Source organism: Falco biarmicus, chromosome 4 (genome assembly GCF_023638135.1).
Source record: "Falco biarmicus isolate bFalBia1 chromosome 4, bFalBia1.pri, whole genome shotgun sequence".
Taxonomy (NCBI): domain Eukaryota; kingdom Metazoa; phylum Chordata; class Aves; order Falconiformes; family Falconidae; genus Falco; species Falco biarmicus.
The window spans coordinates 36,149,026-36,170,774 of NC_079291.1; the positions used below are offsets into that span (position 1 = coordinate 36,149,026).

The window sequence follows — 21,749 nt, forward strand, 5'->3', positions numbered from 1 at the left end:
TTATTCAGTAGGCTCACGTAAGATAAAAAAAGAAAAATGTCCCAAGTGCTGGAAAGTATATGGCTGAAATGGGAAGACATGTATTTAAAATTGGTTAATTAGAGCACCACAATTCCTTTTTTGTACCTTCAATTAAGCTGTGCCACAGGCAACAAAGGAATCATGCAATCTGCTGCAGCACTAGGTACCAAAGACTGCAGTGACCAGCAAATATAGGAACAAACTGTCACTAAATGAAATTTTCCCTTTCTCAAAGGGGAAAAAAAAAGTCATCGGAGTGAAAAACCCAATAACAGAAGAGTTGGCAGCATCTCATTATATAATAAAATACACCTGTCCCCATCTATTTTTACAAAATTATAAAAAAAAAAAAAAGCATGTGCTTTATGACTGCTCTGCAGCTTTGCCTGCCTGCTCTATTCATTTGGCAGTAACTAGACAGGTTTCTGTTCCAACCATCATATTTCTTCCCTTTCACTGCAACACAGTTCCTTGCAACATACCTAATACATAAGCAAAGCTGATTACCGGTTCAGAAATTTCAATACTGCAGATCTTTTGGTCCCATACATCTGGCTACCATTTTTACTTCAGGAGACAAAAAGAACCCCAAACCATGAATCAACCAAAAAGTTTTTGCCAAAACTTACCAAAACCTGAAAAACCTACAAGTCCAGCAGGAAGTCCAGAAGCATGCACTTCCCCTCCATCCTGTGCAGCTGCTGGCACATCTGGGAGCCCCAGTGCTGGAGCAGAGGGCACACATCATCACCATACTAAGAAAATAAAAAGTGCAGTCCAGGACCTGGGAGCTGAGCCTAGCTTAACCTTTTCCTGAGGAATGAGATGCTGGAAGACCAGCTCCAGCTGGTGAGGGACCTACATGACCCTAGCCAACCCCTCCTCCCTCCCTATTTCCTTCTTCCCAGGACAGCTGCACAGGCAAATGCCTCCTGTACAGACCTGAATGTCTTGGCAGTCCCTGTACACTCCCAACCACAATGCCTTCAACTGCCCTATCACACATTATGGCAAAAAAGGGAGGATCCCAAAATTGCTTCCCACTCCAGACTCCAAGAAATGCAAGTACCATACTGAAATCTGTTCTCCAGTGGAGAGGGATGGGAATATATTTTCAAAGTCTCCTGAGATCAGGCAATCAATTCTGTGTTCAGTTCCATGGAATTTCTCCCTGTCTCTCCTTTGAGCACATGTAGATTATATTATACTTGAGCTGTCTCTCTGTCTGTAGTATCTACTGCATCTTCCATTCAACCACACCACAATGGGCAAAGCAATATGCCACTGAAAGAGCATTTCTCACTTGATACTCAACACTATGGGTTTTAAGCCATGTGGGGCCCCGTGTTCTTCTTAGACAAGAACCCCATGTGCACATGGTGTCATTGTGGGGAAAAATTAGGTCAAATAAATCCCATTTTCTACCTCCAACCAGCCGTCAGTTGATTGGGTTCAGACTCATCCACAGCAACCACAAAGTCTGTCCATAACCAGAGTGATTCTTTGCATTTGCTAACAAAGCAACCTCTCCAGGTGCCCTGTCCTAACTCCCAGAACATACGATTTCACAATTTTAATCTTATCACTAATCTTCCCACACACACAAATCACAACATATCTAAAAACTCCCACATGGGACTGTCCCAATCAACTTGACTTTCAGCTGGAGGGCTTGCCCCAGAAGGACCCAGAATGAGCACAAACCCCACACTTTCACCATATAATAGGCAAAGACTTTTTTTTTTTTTTTTTTTCTTTTTTTCTGGCCTGGCATACAGGGAACCCAAAATTAGTGAGAACAAGTGAGCGCTGAGGGTATGGCTGCTCCTAGGATCTGGGGACATTCAAATGAGGGTAGTCCTACAAGAGCAAAAATGTACACTATGTCAATCCAGATGCTGATCTTAGACAAGACTTTAAGATGTCTGGGAGCTCTGGCTACTTGTATCCAGTTCTGTAGGCAACACAGAACCAAGCAAAGCATTTTCTTTTTCCCTTGCAACTCGAACTTTCCAACACAGAGCTGCTGAGCTGAGGTATAGCGTGATGCGCACCACAGGCTGGGATATTGAGGTTTGGATCCTGCTTTTGAGTCTGGGTTACATCCCTGCAGGAACAAAACAAGTTATCTCAATGTGGCCCACACCATTCCCAGCCACCTCTCTGCTGATGCTAGAGATGGAATTATACAGTGGGATCCAACTTCAAAGGCATGTGCCTCTGGAGTTTATCCATCTTTGCCTCCCACACACTGTTCCCCATCACATTGCTCAGGACTTAATGTAGTACCTAGGCAGAAACGCAACCTGAAAATTGGGCAACAGCTGGAGAGATTTGCTTTAAGCAATGTTGTATCAAGTGCTGGCTGGGCTATACTGTTTGTTCAACTGGACAGATGGATTTCCTTTCCCAAGATGTCTATCTCCATTAGCAGAGCTTCCAATGTCCATTGATGCTTTTTCACCAACCAGGACCGAAGTGGCAACCAGGATCTCCTGTCATACACCTAGGGCTTCCAAGTCCATCAGTGGGCCATATTCAGATAGGCGTATCTGTGCTGTCACACCTGTACCCAGAAGAGTAGTCCTGGACATAAGACATGGTTTACTGACCACATCCAAGAAACCCGCACCATGACTGAATCCATTAGCTAAAAAGAAAAATACTCAGTCCTAGAAACTGATCCTAACTTTATTGCTGCCCTCACCTTTTCTTCATCTCATGTCACCAAAAGAGGAAAAAACATTATTTAGAGTTATTCAAAGAACACCTCTACACATGCCAAACCGTAGACGAAGACTCACCACAGACCGGCAACTTATGCCTGTTTATATATATTCTGGCACTTAACCTATGCTCATCATCATATCAGCCAAGTACCTAATAAGTTTGGGGTATCCTCACTGATTAAAAAAGCTGACCCCATTGAAGGTCTGCTAATTCATAATACTGAATCATCAGCCAAAAATTTGTAGGGTCATCTGAACCACAAGAAGCTTACACAGTATCTACTTAATGCACTGCTTCAGCATGCTCTAGTTCCTTCTACTTTCCTTTTTTTTGGGGGGTGGGGGTTTTTTTTGGTGCTTTCTTTTGTTTGTTTGGGTTTTTTTGTGGCTGGGAGAAAGCTAAGCTGAAATAAAATGTTCCGCATTTCTCTCTAAACAAGGTGATTTCTCTCCAGGATTTTATCTGCTTCCCCAGGAAAGTTTGGTTTTTTCTCAAGAATAAGAGAGGAGCTTGTAATTTCCTTCTCTGCCTCTGAAAATGCAATCACGACACACACCATCGTGCTTATCCCACTGCATTCTTCTAACAGCAATACTTGTGACAACAGATCTGAAAGCACCTGCTCTCAAGAAATCCTCCCAAACCTGCCTGAGGAGCATCTCCGCTCTCAAACACTGCAGTGCTTCCTCCAGCCCAGCCTCCTGCCCACAGCAGGTGTGGGTGATGCTGACAGGGAAAGGCGGCTCCCGATGACAGACAAAACCCTGCTGGTTGTGCAGCAGTGCCAGAGACCAGACATCGGCTGGCATGGTCAAGAGTGCATCAGAGCATTCTCCATACTCCAGCCTTCCTGTCCTTTAGCTTTCACGGAGCACCTTCTCCTCCAGCGGCCTGGCATGCGGCACGGGCAGGGAGCAGAACATCCACCACGAAAGAGCAGTCTGAGGTGCAACAATCTGGCTTCCCCACTACTCCCTTCTCCTTAGGATCTCTGCACCTCACCATTTCAGACACTTGTTGGACTTTCAGGAACGCCATACACTGCCTGTACCAGTTTGCCCAATCTCAGGTTTACACGGCATGTTTTGAAGGCTGCCATGTATAAAATGGCAGATTGCAGATATAATGGAATTTCTAGAAATAGTTCAAATTATTAAGCTCATCCTGACTTACTCCTACAGAGAAACTAATGCTCCAATTTTTTAATGAGAAGTTAAAAACTAGGCATTGAAACCTATCTGAGGGAACACACAGCTCAGGTGCTGCTGCCAGGGCTAATCACCAGGGAACATTGGCTCTTAAAAGATGTTTAAAATAAAATAATTCCTGTGTAGATACACAAACCTGGATGCATAACAGCAAATAATTTTAGGAAGCACACCAAGTATCCTGGAAGTCTCCTCATGTAATGTATCAGCATTCATCTGCCAAATTTCATCTTCAAAGACTGCACCTGGATGTAAGCTTTCACTCTCCTTCTGAGCCCAAAGAGGCAGAAAAAATCTCCCTGAATCTCAAAGTCCAGAGCAAGACTCAATGAAATACAGGCAAACTTTCAGAGCACCTCAATGCCTGGCTGGGGCAGCGTGGGGAGATCTAACTGCACATCAGACTTGACCTAAAAAGTTTTAAGCAAAGTTACATTTTCTGAGCAGTCATGGCAAAACATATATAAACCCTGGACATCTGCTTACTCATGAACTGCTTATTAAGACACAATTTTAGTTGTCAGAAGTGCTTAACTGTATTGCCTAATCCTATCAGGTATGACAATGATAAAGCAATATAATAGCCCGATCCAAGCCACAGAAATATCCCTTAGGCCCAGTTCTACTAAAAGATGCGCATAGACAAGTCTAACTAGATGTACTGGAAATTTGTTCTAACATGAATATGGGATAGGAAAAAAATCCAGTGTTTGGACACTGTAAATGCAATCTCAGATGTACACACTACTCTGACAACAAGTAAGAGCACCGCTTAAAAAATTGCCTTTACTGCATTTTTTGCTAGACAATGAAGCATTTGTACATTAAGTGACCTTTTTTCTGATTATGAGAAAAAGCTTTTTACAGAGCTTCCTTGACTGTGCTAAAGCTCATGTTTTTCTCTCTTATTCCTCTAAATTGATTGAAAAGCAGCTCTTAGTAGGGCAGTAGTGAATGTATTGGGTGGCCCTTCTTATTACAGTGGTATATCCCACCTGCTCCTTCCAATAACAAGAGCAACCAATTATGACAATTTCCTCTCTGGTAATTTACCACCAAAAATTCCTGGCAGTGGTAAAGGATACTGCTGTGTTTATCTATACCAGCAAGAGAACTAGCCCCTAAATGTTTATACGGTGTTTCTGTCAGGCACAAGATGACAAAGGCTATTGCCAATACCCCAGAATCTGGGAATACATTTTGCTTCCTTTAAAAGGGCACTCAGTGGAAAATCTGTAAGCCTTACTAGGGTCACAATTTTTACCTGTCTCCTTTCTGAAACTTCTTTCTCAGGTGCAGGATGAATAAGGTTTTTAACTTACAGATGCAAGTCATGTATTTTGCAGATTCAGCTGCGTCTTTTCTCCCTCCCAGTTTAGTGAGAAACTATCTTTTAAGTGATTTATTTGTAACAACTGCGACCTACTACTTTGCTGTTCTGTTACTGGGTTTTATGATTTATTACAAAGATATATAAATCAATTGCATCCAAGGTGCTCCAGTGGCAATAGTGGTCACTCTTCAGTATTTTGCAGAAAGCCAAAAAGAGCCACATTCTTTTGACAGAGAATATACAGTAATTTTACCTGAAAGTTAAAGTGAATGTCAGCATTTAATTCAGATCCTGCATTCTCTAACATGAAGGGGCTTTAATTACTGTAAAAAAATACATATTAATAAACAGAAACTCATGACATACAAGCCAAGACTGGCAAATAAAGTAGCAGTGTCCTTTGGGAGAGTCTCACAGGGGAAATCCCGCTTATCCCACAGAAGTGGAACACTGTGTAACCAGACCAAGTCACCACTGGTTATAAAATGAAATCTCATTTATATTACATGCAACTTCAGCAAAATACATGCCAATCCTTTTTGAACTTGTTTCCTAAAGCTTCTTACTACTAATGCCAGAGGAAAGGAAAAATGGACAGCATGTATATATCGTATATATATATATATATGCTCATACTATTATGCACACATACACAGAGTAGGTTAAATCTTTTTCCTTCAAGCCAGTTATATTATAATTTAATTACACAGCAAGCTGTATGATACTAGTGCACTGCAAGCATTGTTCAACAAGTTAAGGAAAAGTTACGTTTTCGATTTCCAAGAGGAAGGGTGGTGACCTATAAAGTTGTAAAGGAAACCACTCACAGGGTTATTTCAATAACCTTGCTAAAAACAGCCCCCTGGAATTATAAGAGTCTCTTCCTCATCCTGCTCAGAACAATTGGAAAATTGCAGATCATTTAAAATATGTTAATTTAATAGATTAAAAAATAAAATTAATGAAAACAAAAAATTAACAGTTCTCACTCATGGAATTGCACTGCTCATTTCTCTGATTTCTCTCGTCATTACATCTGGGTTTAGCCAGTGAAAGCATGTCCCAAATTTCATAACAGGTACACCTAAAATGTGTTACAGATCCTGAGTGGTCATTCTCTCCCAAAGACTTCACTTTTCAGTTTATCCTAAAGTCTTTGGGGACAGGCTTAACTTAAGCCAAAATAAACATTGATTGCTAGAAGCTTGGGGGGAGCGAGGAGAACCACAGACTGGATTTGACATAAACTGGTGATTATTTTTTTCTCTATATATGATCAGATAAAATCTAAAATAAATGTTATAGAATTATTTTGTAAAATATGGGACAATGATAAAATTGAGTTTATGTTGCTTACTGTAATTTCTTCTACAATGTATTCATCAGAAAGATTTATGTGGTAGACGTAGCACCACATTCCCTCTTAACCCATGATGCAATTATCTGCACTAAACCCAGCAAGGCCTGGCATACTGTTAGCTGCACTGTAACAGGTGTTGGGGGATATAAAAACAAGGCTGAGGGGGAGTATTTGTATTTGTAAAAAACTGCACTGTATCACCCAGCAGAGCAGCAAATGCTGCACCAGCAGGCACTAACACAGCCACTTTCTCTCGCCTCCCTTTTCATTCCATCCTTAATACACAGCTGCAAACACCTGAGATACAATCCAACACGTGCCTTAGCCTATCCACGACAAAGCAGGACTTTAAAATCTTGCAGATCTGAATTAATGCCTTCACAAGGACTGGCCTTGACCTCTGTATTTCAGGAGGACATTGATTTCTCACTAATGCAGCTGTAGTGCCCGAATAGGCAACAGGGCGCAGCATGCCAGGAAACATGTTTGCCAGGCAGATGACTCTGCAGACATACAGAGCAAAGGCTCACTGCAGATGAGATGAGATCAGCACAAATGTGACACTGTGGTAGTAGCTACAAAATCCTGCACTATTAATCCAGGTGAGAGGGGAGGATTCATTTCCAACTTCTTCTACTGATTCTTTGGCTGCTTATTTCTGCTTTGCAGAAGGTCCAGGAATTTAGACTAATGAAACCAATTTCTTAGGAAACAGACTGGTCATGCATCTCTTTTTTTATTCCTCAATCTTCTTTTCTTATAACATGGAAGATGAACCCACAGCTACTAAAGCTCAATAGTAACAAGCCTCATCTTAGTGATAATTGATTAACTGAATGGCCTTTGGGATATCTTGTTTTAACACTGGAAGTGTGAAAGTTGATTCCTAAAAAAAAAAAAGTGAAGATCACATGACCCAGAAGTAGCTCCACTATCTTTTGCCCACAGTGAACTGGGAAAGAGGTGAAATTTGGAAAGACTTACATTTATCCATGGAAATAAACGATTATTTAAGTAATTTTAAAAAGCATCTGTCAAAGATACAGCTCCAAATTCACATAAAGGAGTTAACACCTGCTAATCCAGTGCATACTGTTTTTAAAAAGCAACAGCAGAGCACCGCACCGCCAGCTCAGACTTGTAAACCCCCAGGTAAACCCGGGACGGGTCCTTCCCACCCCGTAACGTCCCTCTGATCTCCCCTGGGGCTGCCCCGTAACGCTGCGTACCCCTTTAATAGGCACTGAGCCTCAGCACTTCTCTCACGGGTTCAGAGCTGAAAGGTGGCCGGCCCTGCCCCCCACCCCCCCCGGCGGAGCGCCGCACCGGGCTCCCCCCGCCCGGACACCCGCTTCCCGGCCCCGGACAGCCGCGCTGCCCTCACTGCCGGCGGTCCCGAGGGTTCGCCCACATCGCGACATGCGGACTGTCACCGGCCTTCCGTTTACACGCCACCTTGGCAGAAGCGCCTACTTTCCTCCGGGTTTACGATTCGGTTTTATAGGAACCTCCCGTTACCCCCCGCCTAGAAGGAGCGCAGTGACAAAGGGGCCTTTTCTTGCGCTCTGCGCCCCCGGGCCGACCCCCCCGTCCTCCGTGCGGCGGCCGCGGGCGGGAGGCGGGGGCAGGAGCAGCCGGTTGGGCAGCCCCGGGCACATCCCGCACGGCCCCCGCGGGGCCGGGCCCGCCGCAGCCCCCGCCACGGACGGGGTTTTCTGCTCCGCTGTGTCGCACGCAGGGGACACACGATTTCGTTTCTGACACCGGCAGGGGGAACTTTACGTATTTAAACACATCCCGGGCCGTTCGGGCGTCAAGCTGGCCTTGCCCTGGCTGCTCGCTCCGCCTCGGGCGGCCTGGCTCCCGGGCCCGCCGCGGGGAAGCGCCGCCGCCACCCCCACCCCCTGGTACCTTCCTGAGGGCCGCCCGCAAGTCGCGGTACCCCGGTGTGTCACCGACCGCCCCGCCGTCCCGCCGCCCGGAGCTGCCGCCGCGTCCCGGGGCCGAGCCGCCGCGCAGCGCCGGGGCCAAGCGCGCCCAGCGCCCGCCGCCGCGCAGCGCCATCGCCGCCCGCCCCGCTCCGGCCGGGGCCGCGGCCTGCCTGCCCCGGCGAGCTTTAACGGCTGGTGCGGGTCGCCCCGGCGGCCCCTGCACCGCCCCGCCCGTCCCTCCTCCAGCTCCTCTCCCCCGCAGCAAGCCACGGCAGGCTCTCGCGTTACAGGCAGGTTTGCTTTAATGCCAACGAACAGCCGTGAAGCAACCGGTAAACCGGTGGCGAAAGCGGGCGCCGCGAAGCGAAAGGAGCCGTCCCCGCCGGCGGAGGAGGGACGGCCGCGCCGGGGAGCGGGGCACAGCCGTCCCTGCCGAGCCACCGACGCAGGGCTCAGCTGCTTTCGGGTTGGTTTCTTTATTTTTGTAAGAAAAAGAAAAAAAAAAAAATCTGATCCTGTGCTCTTCCCATAAGGACCGGCGGCGGTGGGGACACGCTAGTGACTCCCTACGGGTACAAGAGTGCCTGCTCCGGTGGCAGGCGCTGGGTTCCTCTTCCTAAGCGATGACACAGCCTCCCTTCTCCTTGAAGGGGTTCTTGTCCTCGGGAACCCCCTGCACCAGCGGGTCTTCGCCCGATCGCTCCTCGATGTAGTTCTTGATCTCTTCGGAGCACTTGGACACCTCGGGTGAAAGAACAGAGAAGGACCTGTGTTAGGGCCGCAGCTCACCCCGCACGTCAGCCAGCACCCCAGGGAATTCGCACCCCTCCATCTCTCGCCTACCTTCCCACCGAACAGAACAGAGCTGACCGCAGAGCCAGCACCAACCATGTGCAGACTCTGCTTCCTTCCACTTTTTCACAGCCCGATATTCACAGAGCATGTGAGTATCGCTGGGAAGGTATATGCCGCTCGGAACAGCAGCTGCTGCATAGTTAAACTTGCTTTTTTATTATTATTAGCCAATATAGTTTTTTAAGCTGTGGCTCACATTCCTCGGCATCAGCATGACTTATGGTCAATGGGTTCAGGATCAGGAACTTTCCATGTCAAAATATTTATGGCTTTACATGTTTTTCCCAAACAAAACATACAGTAATGATTTTCAGTAGTAATACAAATTCCCACCTCCTATAAAAGCAACTATGCGCCTTGAATGGGAGTGAAGACCCGACTAGGAAAGACAATTTACTTACAGGTTACCTGGGGTTGTTTCAAGCAACGGTTAATAAAACAGCCTATTGTGTTATGAGAGAACATAATATGCATGAGACTCTGCATGACATTAATAACAAAATAGCACTGTAAGTGTGCACAGTAAGTAAGCCTGCACAGAACCCGCTTGTACCGAAGAAATGGGTTGGTTTTGTTCACTGAGATGGAGCAAGTGCAGCACATGTAGTAACAGCATCTGCAGAACCTGAGTGCACAAGCAAATCCCACCAGCTCCAAAGATCTTTGTCCACCATATCTCGTTTCCCTTCCCTGTGTCAGCAGAAAATGTCCTTGGTGTGTGAGGACAGGCTCCCAGCTCCGTCCCCACCACCTCCCTTCCTACCCTCGCTCCTAGCAGAGGCATAGCAGTGCAGCCAGCAGCAGGAACCAGCTGTTCTGTTGGCCAGGCCACTACATGACTAGTATTTCTAATTCAAGGCCCCTTCTTTATTAATTATTTTTCACTCCATAGGTAAAATTATGACAAAAGAACTAATGAGTTTACCTGCTGTATCACATACCAACAGAGCACAGCCTGTGCAAAATTCAACTTTAAGCCATTAGAAAGAACTCAGAGTTAATTCCCACTAAACAGTGCATAAAATAAGATCTAACTACCTCTAGCTGCCTTACAGCAAAGAATTTGGGCCTACAAATCCCATTATTTGTACCTTCCTCTTCTGTGCCTCACAAACCCTGTTCATTCAAATTCGGGCACCTTATGCCATAGTAGAGCTGTGCTCCAAAGTATGTGCAAGACCAGGGCTTGGTTTACTTCAGTCAACACTTACAAGATCTTTTTCACACATAAAGAAAAAAAAAATTGTCTGCTTAAAGATACATTCAGGCATTTTTATGTATGTAAAAAAAAATATTCTAAAGGATATTTCCTCTTTGTGCTGTAAAGGTATAGGAAAGGGTCAGGAAAACTTTGGCAAAACATTTTCACTTTAGGTGATAACAGAAGTGTGGCTTCTGCATTTCCTTGTCCCTGTAACACTCATACAGGTACCAGGGGACCGTGACAATTACAACACAGATTTCATTCTCACAGTGAAACCTCTGTTATAATACACTGCTAAAATTGAGGATGTTGTCTGTACTTTACTACAGGTGGTTTGAAAACACCTATTTCCCTAAAGTGATCAGGCTTTTGGTTTATCCTAAAAATTTAAAAAAAAATTTTAAATAGTAATAATAGTTGTAATAAGAATAATTATTAGTAGTATTAAAATAAAAATCTGTACATCCTACTGAGTATATTTCAGTTGCTTGGGAACTCTGAGGAATTATATAGATATCTATAGTTCTTGGATGTGGAGCCTTCAGTACTGCTGGAGCTTTAGACTATACCGTAACTTCTACAGTCACTGGTACCTTACTGACAGCTGCAATGTAACTGCAGCTGGGTTAAACACCTAGACCTGCAATGTGATTAGCCGCTAATGGCACCGGTTCCCACACGTAAACGCATTTCTAGTCCTAACTAGAAGCGTTTATTTAGATGCAGTTTGCTTCTGCTGGCGTGCAGAATAAAAAAGAAAATAAAAAAAATACTAGTTTTATCATGGAGCAAGGTCAGCTCCGCATGTCATTTATCCACAGAAAATGTGCAAGATTACAAAAACTTAACTGGAAAGAAACTGCTTCATCTGTGGAAAGAAACAATCGCTGTAAATGGTGTTTCTGCCGGCTCAGGCCGGGCGGGTCACGGCCCTGCACCGGCGGCCCCTTGGCCCGGGCGCTGCGCAGCGGGCGAGGGGCGGGAGCCGTGCGGGACCGAGGGCAGCGTCCCCCGCACCCCGCCGGCTGCCGGCGGTCCCGGCCGGGCGGGGACGGGAGCGGTGCCGCGGCGAGGCCCCCGCAGGCACACCGCCCCTCACCTGGCACGGGCAGGTCCCAGCGCGATCTCCAGAGGGGGGAACTGAGCTCGGCGCGCTCCTCCCTCGCCAGGCAAAGGCTGCCCTGTGCCGGCGGCGGGCTCCAGGGACGCGCGAGGCCCGGGAAGCCATGGGGTGCCAAATGTAACGGGAACGGCCGCAGCCGGCGGGCCCGTGCCAGCCCTTCGGGGCGCCTTACCCCGGCGGCGGTGCGCCCCTTCCCCTTGCTCTGCAGTCACCCCCGTGAAGGGCCGGCGCTCCTACGCGGGGCTACCGGTGGAATGTCGCCAGCGCTGTCCCCGGTCCCTGCCCCACTGGGGGTGACAGGACCCGTCGGTGCAAACTGTGGCCGTCCCGGAACAGCCGGGGGTCCCCCGCAGAGCTGCTGCCGAAGCCCCGCTGCCCCTGCCTACGGCGGGACGGGGCGCTCCCGTTCCACGCTGCGCTGGGGCGGCCGGCCCCGCCGCCCGCCCCCCCGACGTGCCCCCGGGAGCCGCCCGAGCCCCTCACCCCCGCCCGGCGAGTAACGGGCTTCTCCCCGCTGCGGCCCCGGCCTCGCCGGCCGCCGGGCAGCCTCGGGCCCCTTCTCCGCGGCCACTCACCGGCTGCCTCTCCAGCTTCACTTCTTTCCGGAGCTGCTCCACTTCCATTTTCAGTTTGTCCTTCTCGCTCAGGTCCTCGATGTTGATGGCTGGCATCGTCTGCACTGCCAACGCGCGGGGGGAGGAAGAGAGGGAGTAAGGACAAGAGGTTACCTCTGGGCAGCGAGGGCGCCAGGGCCGGAGCCCCCGGGAGGGCGCGGTAGGACGGCCGCCCCCGGCCCGCCCCCGGCCTCACTCACACGGTGCCGTCCGGGCTGTCCTTCGGCGGCGGCAGCAGCGGCCGCTTCCTCCCCGGCGCTCCGGGCACCCCGTCCCCGCGCCGTCCCGGCCTTTAAACCGCCGCGCTAATCCCCCCGAGCCGGATTAGAGCCCCCGACCCTCGCCCGGACTGCGCAGGGAGGGACCGGCCCCGGGCAGCGGCATCGCCCCGGCACCCCGCGGGGCAGCCGGCGGCAGGAGGGGGGACTGCAGCGACCCTCCCGGGCCGCCCTCTCCCTCTTCACCACTGCAGAGGGGCGAGCGCAGCAGCGGCGGCCCGGTGTTTCGGCCTGGCCGTAAGGTCTTTCTCCTCTGCCAGCTCTCCTGCTCCTCCTGGCCCCCACGATGGTTCTTGTCTGCCTGTGCCACCGGAATCCCTGGGCTCTGTGCTCCACTGCCCACCAGCTAAGGCAGCAGCAGGTGGTTTGTCCATTGCAACTATGAATGAAGTGGGCTAAAAGGTAGAGAGGGGAAGGAACCGCCCCTCTCAGGCCAAGCGTCCAGGCGGGCGACCAGCCCATCACTGGCAGACATAGCAACTTTTGTCGGTAGGTATGGGGGCAAAGCAGAATTGCAGCTCTGCTGTTCTGCCCAGCCTGCACTAAGTGTCTCTGGACTTAGTCTAGAGTCAAATGGAGTCATGGAGTAGTGACGAGTGTTGAGGATGGAGCACCCCTTGTAAGAGAAGTGATGGCTTCAGAAGACACAAGAAGGAGCTAGGAAATTCTTCTCCTGTGGTTGCATATACTTTCGAGGTCTAGATCTCAATAGGGTGATACACTTCTCAGAACAGGGCAGTCCCTCCATGTGTGTTTGTGTAACACCTAGCACCTCTGATCCCAGCAGCTGCTTTCCTTCAATACCAGTGGAGGCAGAATTCACGACTTCACACTGAACAAAGCTGCAGGCCATTAAAATGGTCCTGCACAAGTCTTTCTGTTATCTGGCTCTTCAAAGGTCCCCATAGGTGGTCATCCCTCCCTCTTCCCATCTCTGGCTCTTCCCCTTAAAGACACTCCTCTCTCCTCTCCCCACTGACCAGATGTAAGCAGCTGTCGGCACTGTGTAAGATTTACATCCTTCTTCTCCCTTCTCCAGTGCTATTCTTGTAGTGCTCTTGGGGTTTGTATTCGTTTTATTTTAGCCAGTTCACTAAAATCAGTTCCTCCTCCCCTCCCTCTGGCTATTATCTCCTCACTCCCAGCTGTTGATATGCAATTTCTACACTCCCTTAATCTACACTGGCAGCTGCATCTCCAAACCCCACCAGCTGCTGGTTGCGGGCCAGCCAAAACAGGTGGAAGGAGCCAAGGGAGCCAGGGCTGCTGGCGGGAGCAGAAACATTGTGGTGCCGAGAGACAGAGAGCATGTGGTGTGGTGGTGGCAGGTGTGGGGTGTGGGAGCGAGCTGAGGGTGGGCTCTGGCACATCGTGAACATGGTTAGGGTGGGAAGGACAGTCACAGCTTGGTACCAATAACCCTGTAATGGAAAGCCTATAGTCAGCTGTCATCTGACATGACTAGCTCTGCTAATGGTAGTTAATAAAGGACTTTCTACCACTGGCTGTGTTTAACTTTTACTCTACTTCATATATTTTTACAGATACTTACCTATCTAAGTGAGCTTTGCTGTTATAGCAGAGGAGCAGCTGAATAAACACTGCAATGCACTGCAACACTGATGTGTAGGTGGGTTTAGCTCAAACTTTGATTTGTATGTGTCTGTGCACAGAAAAATGGATAATATGGAAAATGGTATTTGCATGACAGTATTCATTTTGGTACTATTGTTTAAAGAGGTATTTCAATGACTTTATTTGCAATTCCAACAAAATCCAATGAAAACTAAAGGATATTATTAATTTAAAAATCACTTGAGAGTTTCTTAATATTAGAAAGTTGGCCTTTTGATTTTTTCTGGAAACAGAAAATGTATGTTGTTTTGTTTGTTTGTTCTTTCCTACTGGGGAGACATAAGCTTTACTATAGTTACTGGGCTTAGTAGGCCTGACAAACCCTCTAAAAATGAGGACTACTGGCAGCTGTAGCTATAAGATTCTAAAACATGGCAGATGTGCCCCATGGTGACACCTCAAACCCTACCAGGGTTTACTTTTTTATCACCAAAGCACCCACTTAACCTTTGGCAACTGGAGATTCTGTAAAAAGGGAAAGTGCTGAAAAAGGAGGGAGAGAGTTCCCTTCGTATCGTTTCAGAAGCTACGTAGGTGGGGTACAGATTAAATGTGCTCTTCTTTCTTGCCTTTATGAAATATAAAACTATGTCAGAAAACTAGGCTGTAGTCAGCCACCGTATAAGAAAAAGCAGAGAAGCCATAGAAAGAAAGTCAGTTCCTGAAATAATAAGGGTGCTATGAAGTTCCTGCTCCTTACAGCCCGTACGGACTGTGACTTCTTTCCTGCAGGCCACGGATTTCCAGGGCCCTGTATCACAATCCCATTGATGCAGCACCTGCCTGAAGGACTGGGACCCAACGCCGTCACGTAAAGGGAGTGGAGGAGAACAATAGGAGATCAGATTAGCTTACTGTTATCTATAGAGAGCACACCTAACTTGCAGCCACTCATCTCTTTTACTGTATTAAACCTGGAGTAAACACTAATTAATGTGATGCCGCTAACAGATTAGAGGGGGAAAGTATGCTGTTTGTGCTCACCCCCAGATCCCACCAGATTGCCTGGTGGGGTTAAAATCTACAGAATAAACCAAGTCATAGTATTTCCTCAGATCCAGTTTTCTTTGAACTAGCCAGAGGTTTCCTCCATCCAGCCTCTCAGGTTTCCCGGGAGTCCAAGCCCACTGACGGTGCCTCCGATTTCTCAAGTTCATCGGCGTTACACGCAACGGGATTAAACCAGTAACGCGGGTTTATTGGTGTTATCTCTAGCGGTGCTCGCTAAGCGGCTGGTGCTTGTCCCGGCTGGACGAGGCCCCGCCGGAGGCCCCCCCGTTTGATTTCGCCCGTCCTGCCGCCTCCTGCCCGCAGCCTCCGAGCGCGGCCGCCGCGGGAGCCAGGGCGAGGGGGGAGATGACTTTCGCGAAGTGACCCGTCCCGGATTTCGCCGTGATTAACGGGAAATGCTCTTTGAGCATCATCCCGTAATGTGAGGGGAGCGGGGAGAGGGGCACACGGACGGGGACGCCGCAGCCGTGGACCCCGGCCAGCTCCCCGTAGCCCCCCGACGGAAGCCCCTGCGCCGTGGGCGGCGCAGCCCGACGCCGAGCCGGCCCCGGCGGCGCTGCCCGCCTGGCCCCGGCAGAGGCTCCCCCCGACGGCGGCGGGGCGGGGGGCGGCCCCGGCGCTCGGGCTCAGCCGCGCCCCGGTGACGGCCGGGACAGCGGGGACCTGCTGCCAGCTGAATCAGACCTTCCCCTCCCACCACGTGCGCACGAGGGAGGCGGCCCGGGCAAGCCGTCTCGGCGCATATAAAGCGCTGCCGTCGGGCCGGGCCGCGCCGCTCGCTCCCGGGACCCTGTGCCACCCGCCCGCCGCCGGCCCTGCCTGCCTCCCTCCCTCCCGTCCGCCGCCGCCGCGACATGGCCGCCGGCCGCCGCCTGCCGCTGCCCGCGCTGCTGCTGCCGCTGGCCTGCGCGGCCCTGGCCCCGCGCACGCTGACAGGTAGGAGCCCGCGGGCGGCTGAACGGGGCCGGGGCTGCCTCCGCCGCCCAGGTGGCTTCAGCCCCGGTCGCTGGTGTCTCCCGCAGAGAAGCAGCGCGCCTGCCTGCTGCCCCCCGATGACGGCCCCTGCCGCGCCCTGGTGCCGCGCTGGTACTACGACAGGTACACGCAGAGCTGCCAGGAGTTCACCTACGGGGGCTGCCACGGCAACGCCAACAACTTCCTCACCCTCGACGACTGCGAGAAGAGCTGCTGGACCATCAAAAGTGAGTCCGGGGACCGGTCCCGCCGCCCTCCGCAGTGCCGGGGGCCGAGCCGACGGGGCCCAGAGCCCCCGGGGTCCCCCCGGGGTGGCGGGGGGCCGTGGGGGGCTGCGACGCTTGCGGGACTCACCGCGTCTGCTCTGTCTGTCCCTCCCGCCTGTTGCTGCTTTTCGCTGATGTCGGGTTTATGCAGAGAAACCCCAGCAGGCTGGCTCAGAGGTGACGTGGATTTTGACTCTTAATATTATAAACGTGATTTAATGTGATGCTTAGTTGCTGATTAATGCATCAGATTCCTCCTGTAAAACTTATCCCACTCTATTAAAGAACGCAGGTCGTGGGACAAGCTGGGTCTTGCCTCTGACCGGAGTCACAGCATTTTGTCCACACCACCATGTTGTTCAGTACAGGGAGCATGAAGGGTTGATTTTAAGGGGATGAATTTGTGTTTGGTTTTTTTTTTTTTAGAAGTGCCCAAATTATGCCGGTTGGAGGCTGACGGAGGACCTTGCAGGAGTTATCTAAAAAGATATGCCTTTAACTTGAGTTCGATGAGGTGTGAGGAGTTCATCTACGGTGGCTGTTATGGAAATGGCAACAACTTCAGAGATTTGCAGTCTTGTGTGGACCACTGTCTGCCAGAGAAAAGTAATGGTTGTTCCAAATTCTTAATAAAATAGATGGATTGAAAGTGATACGAAGATGATATTTTATTTGATATTTTCTCTGTATACCCGTACAGCAATGTTTTGGAAGACTTCTGTGGAGCAGATGTTTATATTGCCTGCAGACTTTCATGTGTCATTTGTCTCTGCTGTTACTGAAAAAGCGAAAATGCTGTTAGTTTAATATTGTGACCTTAAATATGCCCAAAGCTCCACCCATCTGATCTCTTGACTTCTAGAGAGTTGTACCTGTGTAATCTGAAGGGAAGTAAGGTTGGAGATCTGTGTTGGGGCACATGTACAAGGCGTTGTGGCAGTTAAGTTCAGGGCAGTGATATTATAATATAAAGCAGAAGTGCCTTTCTAAAATTCAGGCCTGACACATAGTATTAGGTGGCTTGGGCTTTTGGCACTTGACAGCTCAACTTCTGATAAAAGTTTTTTGCCTCACACAACTCTTCACTGCCTCTCCAGACAAGCTTTAAAGAAGAGAGGTGGTAATTATGAGCAGGTGACTATAGCTACGTTTTGTCATAAACACCAGGTTAATATCCAGTGCAAGAGAGGCTCTTTGAAGAAGAGAGACCTACCAAAATGTATAAAAGCTGTCACTGGCTAAGCCTTATTAGTGCTTGATGAGACAGTTATTTTTGGCTGATGACAGATTGCCAGCCTTTTCACAGGTGAATGCTAAATTATTTTTAATTTCTCTGTTGCACATCCAATAAACTGAGAAAAGGTCTCCAGCAAGAAAAGTAAAATTTTGTTGAGGCAAAATGAAATGTGATTCTTGTGAGGAAAGTGGTGGGGTTGTCCTTTTGCTGCAAGCAGGCAGGATTTGCTGGCAAAATCATAGAAAGGATAAACAAAATCGTGCCTTTTTCCTTTACAGAGATAGTTCCAGTGGAATTATTTTTATATTCCTGTAGATATATGGAATAAAACTTCTGGCCAGACCATGTAAATAACTTGGCTGTTGTATGGCTGGCACCACAAATGGGGAAAGCTGATGAATTTCAGTTTTGGGATATTAATCCTATTTTCTGGGACTGTTGCTTTCTCATATTCATAACTCACAGGAATAAGATGGAGTGAAGTCTCTGAAGTCATCAGTAGCCGTCATGTCAATTCAATGGGAACAAGAGCAGTTCAGCCATAAATTTATTGCAGGGTAAATTTTAAGAAGTTGGGCACAGAGATTACATTTATGTAATTTACCTGTCGCTCTTCCTTCCCCCCTTCTTTTTTTCCAAGCTGGTCCCATGCTATGCTATAGCCCAAAGGATGAAGGACTGTGTTCTTCTTCTGTGCCTCGCTATTACTATGACAGCAAGACTAAATCGTGTAAGGAGTTCAAATATACCGGCTGTGGTGGAAATGCCAATAACTTTGTTACTGAAACAGATTGCTACAATGTCTGCAGAAAAGGTAAGATTGTTTTGTATTTTGTCAGTCACAAGCAGATAAAGCAGTCCAAATAGCAGGAACAAGTCTTCACAGTGTTCCTCTACTCAACTTGTCTTGCCACAAGTGTATGTGTTTTGCATTTTGGACTCCATGCTTTCAAAGGCAGGGAAAACTGAGATGCAACACTAAATCCTTCTGACATGATCAGTGAGGTGTGAGGGGTTACACCATTTTTTAACGAAATACAGGGAAGGGCGTACAACAAGACTAATTTATCCGAGCCTGCAAGGAACCAGTCTTTAAACTGTTCAGTACCAGAATGAACACTAATTAAGGTATCTTTTTCATCTAGATATTTTTAAGTAGAATTAAAGTGAGTTGTGAAATCAATTTTACTTTTCTTTGCATTTTCAGCAGTTACCATCTTCCCCTGATTTCCTGCTGCCTGTTCGCGTTTCCTACTCCCATTCCTAAAGATTTCTGCCTCCTCACTTGTGCTGAGGCAACTGTTTCTGTGACTGGGGTGGGGGAAGGTTGGGAATGGTAATTGATTTTTCTGAATGGTTTTATTCAAATCAGCTGTCGGCTGTACTTGTAAGTCAGAATGGTTGTGCTTTTACCTGCAGTCATATTTATATGTTCATACGGCTATTGCAAGTTTTAATACCCTCGTTTAATTAGTTTGATATGTAAATCAATGACAGAGAGAAAAGCATGACTGTGTGTTGATTCCCACAGCACTCAGGAAACAGATACAGCACAATATTTTAAAAATTGATACTAACAGGAAAAAAATTAAGGCTGTATCTAGCATGTTTTTTGGGTTTTGGTGTTTTGTTGTTTTTCTTTTTTTTGGGGGGGGAACCCCCAAAGTAGCTCTATATTAAACATGAGATATGCACAAGGTCCAAGTACATCAGTATTTAAGATGTGTAGTCAGAGGGCTTAGGTCTTCAGTTCTGGGCTGGAAATCCAGAACACGGGCAAGGGTTGCAGCCTGAGGAATTGCACCCATCCTCAGAAGTAAAACTATTGTCTGCCAGTTAGTCATGACAGTAATATTTCTGTGGGTGACAAGTCTGAGAGTGTCTCTGCCATTCTAGTATTATAAAAGAGTCTTTAATAGCATGCTAAGTCTACTGGGATTCCTGTGATTATCTAATTTGCAACTATTACTACCTGGGAAATGGTAGGGCCAGGCTCCAGCATAAGTGTGCAGGAAGAGAGGAGGAAGGAAACTGCCTCATCAGCGTCGCAGCCCCGCACTCTGCCCCTGCCCACACCCAGCCAGACCCACCTGGTGGTTCTCCCTTCCTCACTCTTTTGTGGAAGAAAGTAGTAAGGAAACGCTGTCTGTCCCATAACCAGAGCACCAGAGAGCCAAATGTAAAGGATCGGTTATAAGCTTTTCATCAGCTTGTGGATTTCACAATTCAGTAAATTGTAAAGCTTGGTACAACCAAAGCTCATGGCTAAGGGCATAATTAGTGCTAATTAATGTTGTGCTATACATATTCGCTTCTATAGCTTGGGAGTGTAAAGCAACATTAAGCAAATCTTTCAACCAACTTCAGCCACTCCTGTCCTGCTCATAATTTCCTCCCCAGCACCTTTCTTGTTACCTTTTGGAGTCTCAGGTTGAATTCAGTTGACCTTCCCTGTGCAAATATACAGCTGCTGTTTAAAATGATCTATAGCTTTTGGAGTGAAAAGGTTTCTGATCTATTTAATTAAAAACCTAAAGAGTAATAACAGTTTTGTCAGTTTCCCTAAATGCTTCCTTTGTTTTCTTAGCAGGGACTCAGAAACCAAGAATCAACAAGCCAGCTAATGTATTCCGCAGAAAAATGATGAGAAAACTGACTAAAAAACCTCAGACGTATAACCTGAAGTCTTAAAGCTGATGTGCACTTGGATGTTTGAACTACCTTGTTTTGATTCCACTTTCTTCTTTTGTAAAATAGTTTCCACACAGTTTTATATGCCGTCAGTTCTGTCTTTTCAGAACTGCTTTTTATTTCCAACTCACCTTTTATAAAGAACTACATCTAATAGAAGAAGAATGAACCTAAGTTTGGTTCTTCCAGTCTGTTGTCTTTGCAGTAATACTTTGGCAAAGCCAGGTAATAAGATTTCCGTGTTTTTTATTAGGGGAATGTTGCTACTGCCTGGGGAGAATATTTCAGCTGTTACAAACCAATTAAGATTTGCAAGATCAATCTTCTCTAAGTATAACTAAGGAGAGTACAAAGCTAAATCTCTGCCATAGATTTTTTGTCATTCTCTTTCAAAAATGGGTTCAGAAGTTTATTGCCCTGCCATTTTACAGACTTTGGCACTATCATTTAAGTAGACTGCCCTTTACAGTTATGTTCATAGTCAAGGCTTTCAGAAACCTTCATAATAGTAAAAGAAGTGTAAACTTAAATCTGACTCATCCCACGAGAGAAGACTGGGAATAGGGTTACTTTGAAAATGTAGCCATTACTTTTTCACGGCATTTGAAATTTCTGCTAAGTTACACTCCAGATTCTCGTATGGCACAGATCAGCACATTTTTAATGATTTTAATGGAGCTACACCGATTACATCTGCACAGGATCTTGATATTTGTGTTTATGTGGTGGCTGCTAAAGCAGAAAAGCTGAAGTTTCTGCAGACCTCAAGTAATCCCTCTTTTGAGGCACTATGGTATATCTTATGATAGATTAAGCCTATGGTGATATTATTGCACTGTCTTGTACGTTTCATATTTGAGCCACGTCTGAATTTCAATTACTTTCACCTACAATACTTTCTAAATATAAATTCATAAGTAATATTAATAAAATGTTTTTTGGGAAAAAAGGGGAGCTTGTTCTGTCATTATCCTGAATTAGCTGTATACATATATACACCAATATGTGTAATGGAACCTATTATTTACTAATTATGACTCTAGCAGAGTTTAGTTGTCTCTTAAATCATTTCCTTATGCTGAGGTCTTTATTTGAAGAAAGCCAGTAAATTGCATTGATGTCATTCATCCCCAGCAGTTTTTATGGCTCAGCTGGCTCTCCCTAAAGAGCTGCTCTCAAAGGGGTGCTTAGTTAAGCTGATTGTCTGCTGCTGGGTCTCCTGTTTGATGTTGCACTATCTGAAGAGCTTTTTCATGGGTAGCAGGCTATTTGCTTGA

The 21,749-nt window shown here is 47.5% G+C and overlaps 3 protein-coding genes across 5 annotated transcripts in view; 1 reads left to right on the top strand and 2 right to left on the bottom strand.

Moving 5' to 3' along the window:
- The window catches only part of LOC130147254 (probable acyl-CoA dehydrogenase 6), a 90,108-nt gene extending 81,348 nt beyond the window's left edge, over positions 1-8,760 (bottom strand). Inside the window, exon 1 of the mRNA XM_056334129.1 lies at positions 8,564-8,760. Coding sequence (XP_056190104.1) covers positions 8,564-8,716 — 153 coding nt within the window. The 5' untranslated portion in view covers positions 8,717-8,760. The remainder of the gene's footprint in view (positions 1-8,563) is intronic.
- A 107-nt stretch (positions 8,761-8,867) lies between these two features.
- LOC130147255 (guanine nucleotide-binding protein G(I)/G(S)/G(O) subunit gamma-11) lies at positions 8,868-12,734 on the bottom strand. 2 transcript variants are annotated; one of them, XM_056334131.1, is made up of 3 exons: positions 12,580-12,734; positions 12,341-12,439; positions 8,868-9,325 (listed from the first exon to the last, which is right to left on the bottom strand). In XM_056334131.1, the coding sequence occupies exons 2-3, from the start codon at positions 12,434-12,436 to the stop codon at positions 9,200-9,202; spliced, it is 222 nt and encodes a 73-aa protein (XP_056190106.1). In that variant the 5' UTR covers positions 12,437-12,439; positions 12,580-12,734; the 3' UTR covers positions 8,868-9,199. The 2 variants fall into 2 exon arrangements, with proteins under 2 accessions (XP_056190106.1, XP_056190107.1); XM_056334132.1 differs by having other exon boundaries at positions 12,341-12,444; positions 12,582-12,721.
- Positions 12,735-16,026: 3,292 nt separating this feature from the next.
- TFPI2 (tissue factor pathway inhibitor 2) lies at positions 16,027-21,421 on the top strand. Of its 2 annotated transcripts, none has more exons than XM_056337894.1 (5): positions 16,027-16,239; positions 16,326-16,505; positions 16,971-17,150; positions 18,422-18,595; positions 20,372-21,421. In XM_056337894.1, exons 1-5 carry the CDS (start codon positions 16,158-16,160, stop codon positions 20,470-20,472), a joined length of 717 nt encoding a protein of 238 aa, XP_056193869.1. In that variant the 5' UTR covers positions 16,027-16,157; the 3' UTR covers positions 20,473-21,421. The 2 variants fall into 2 exon arrangements, with proteins under 2 accessions (XP_056193869.1, XP_056193868.1); XM_056337893.1 differs by having other exon boundaries at positions 16,054-16,239; positions 20,369-21,421.
- Positions 21,422-21,749: the final 328 nt, after the last annotated feature.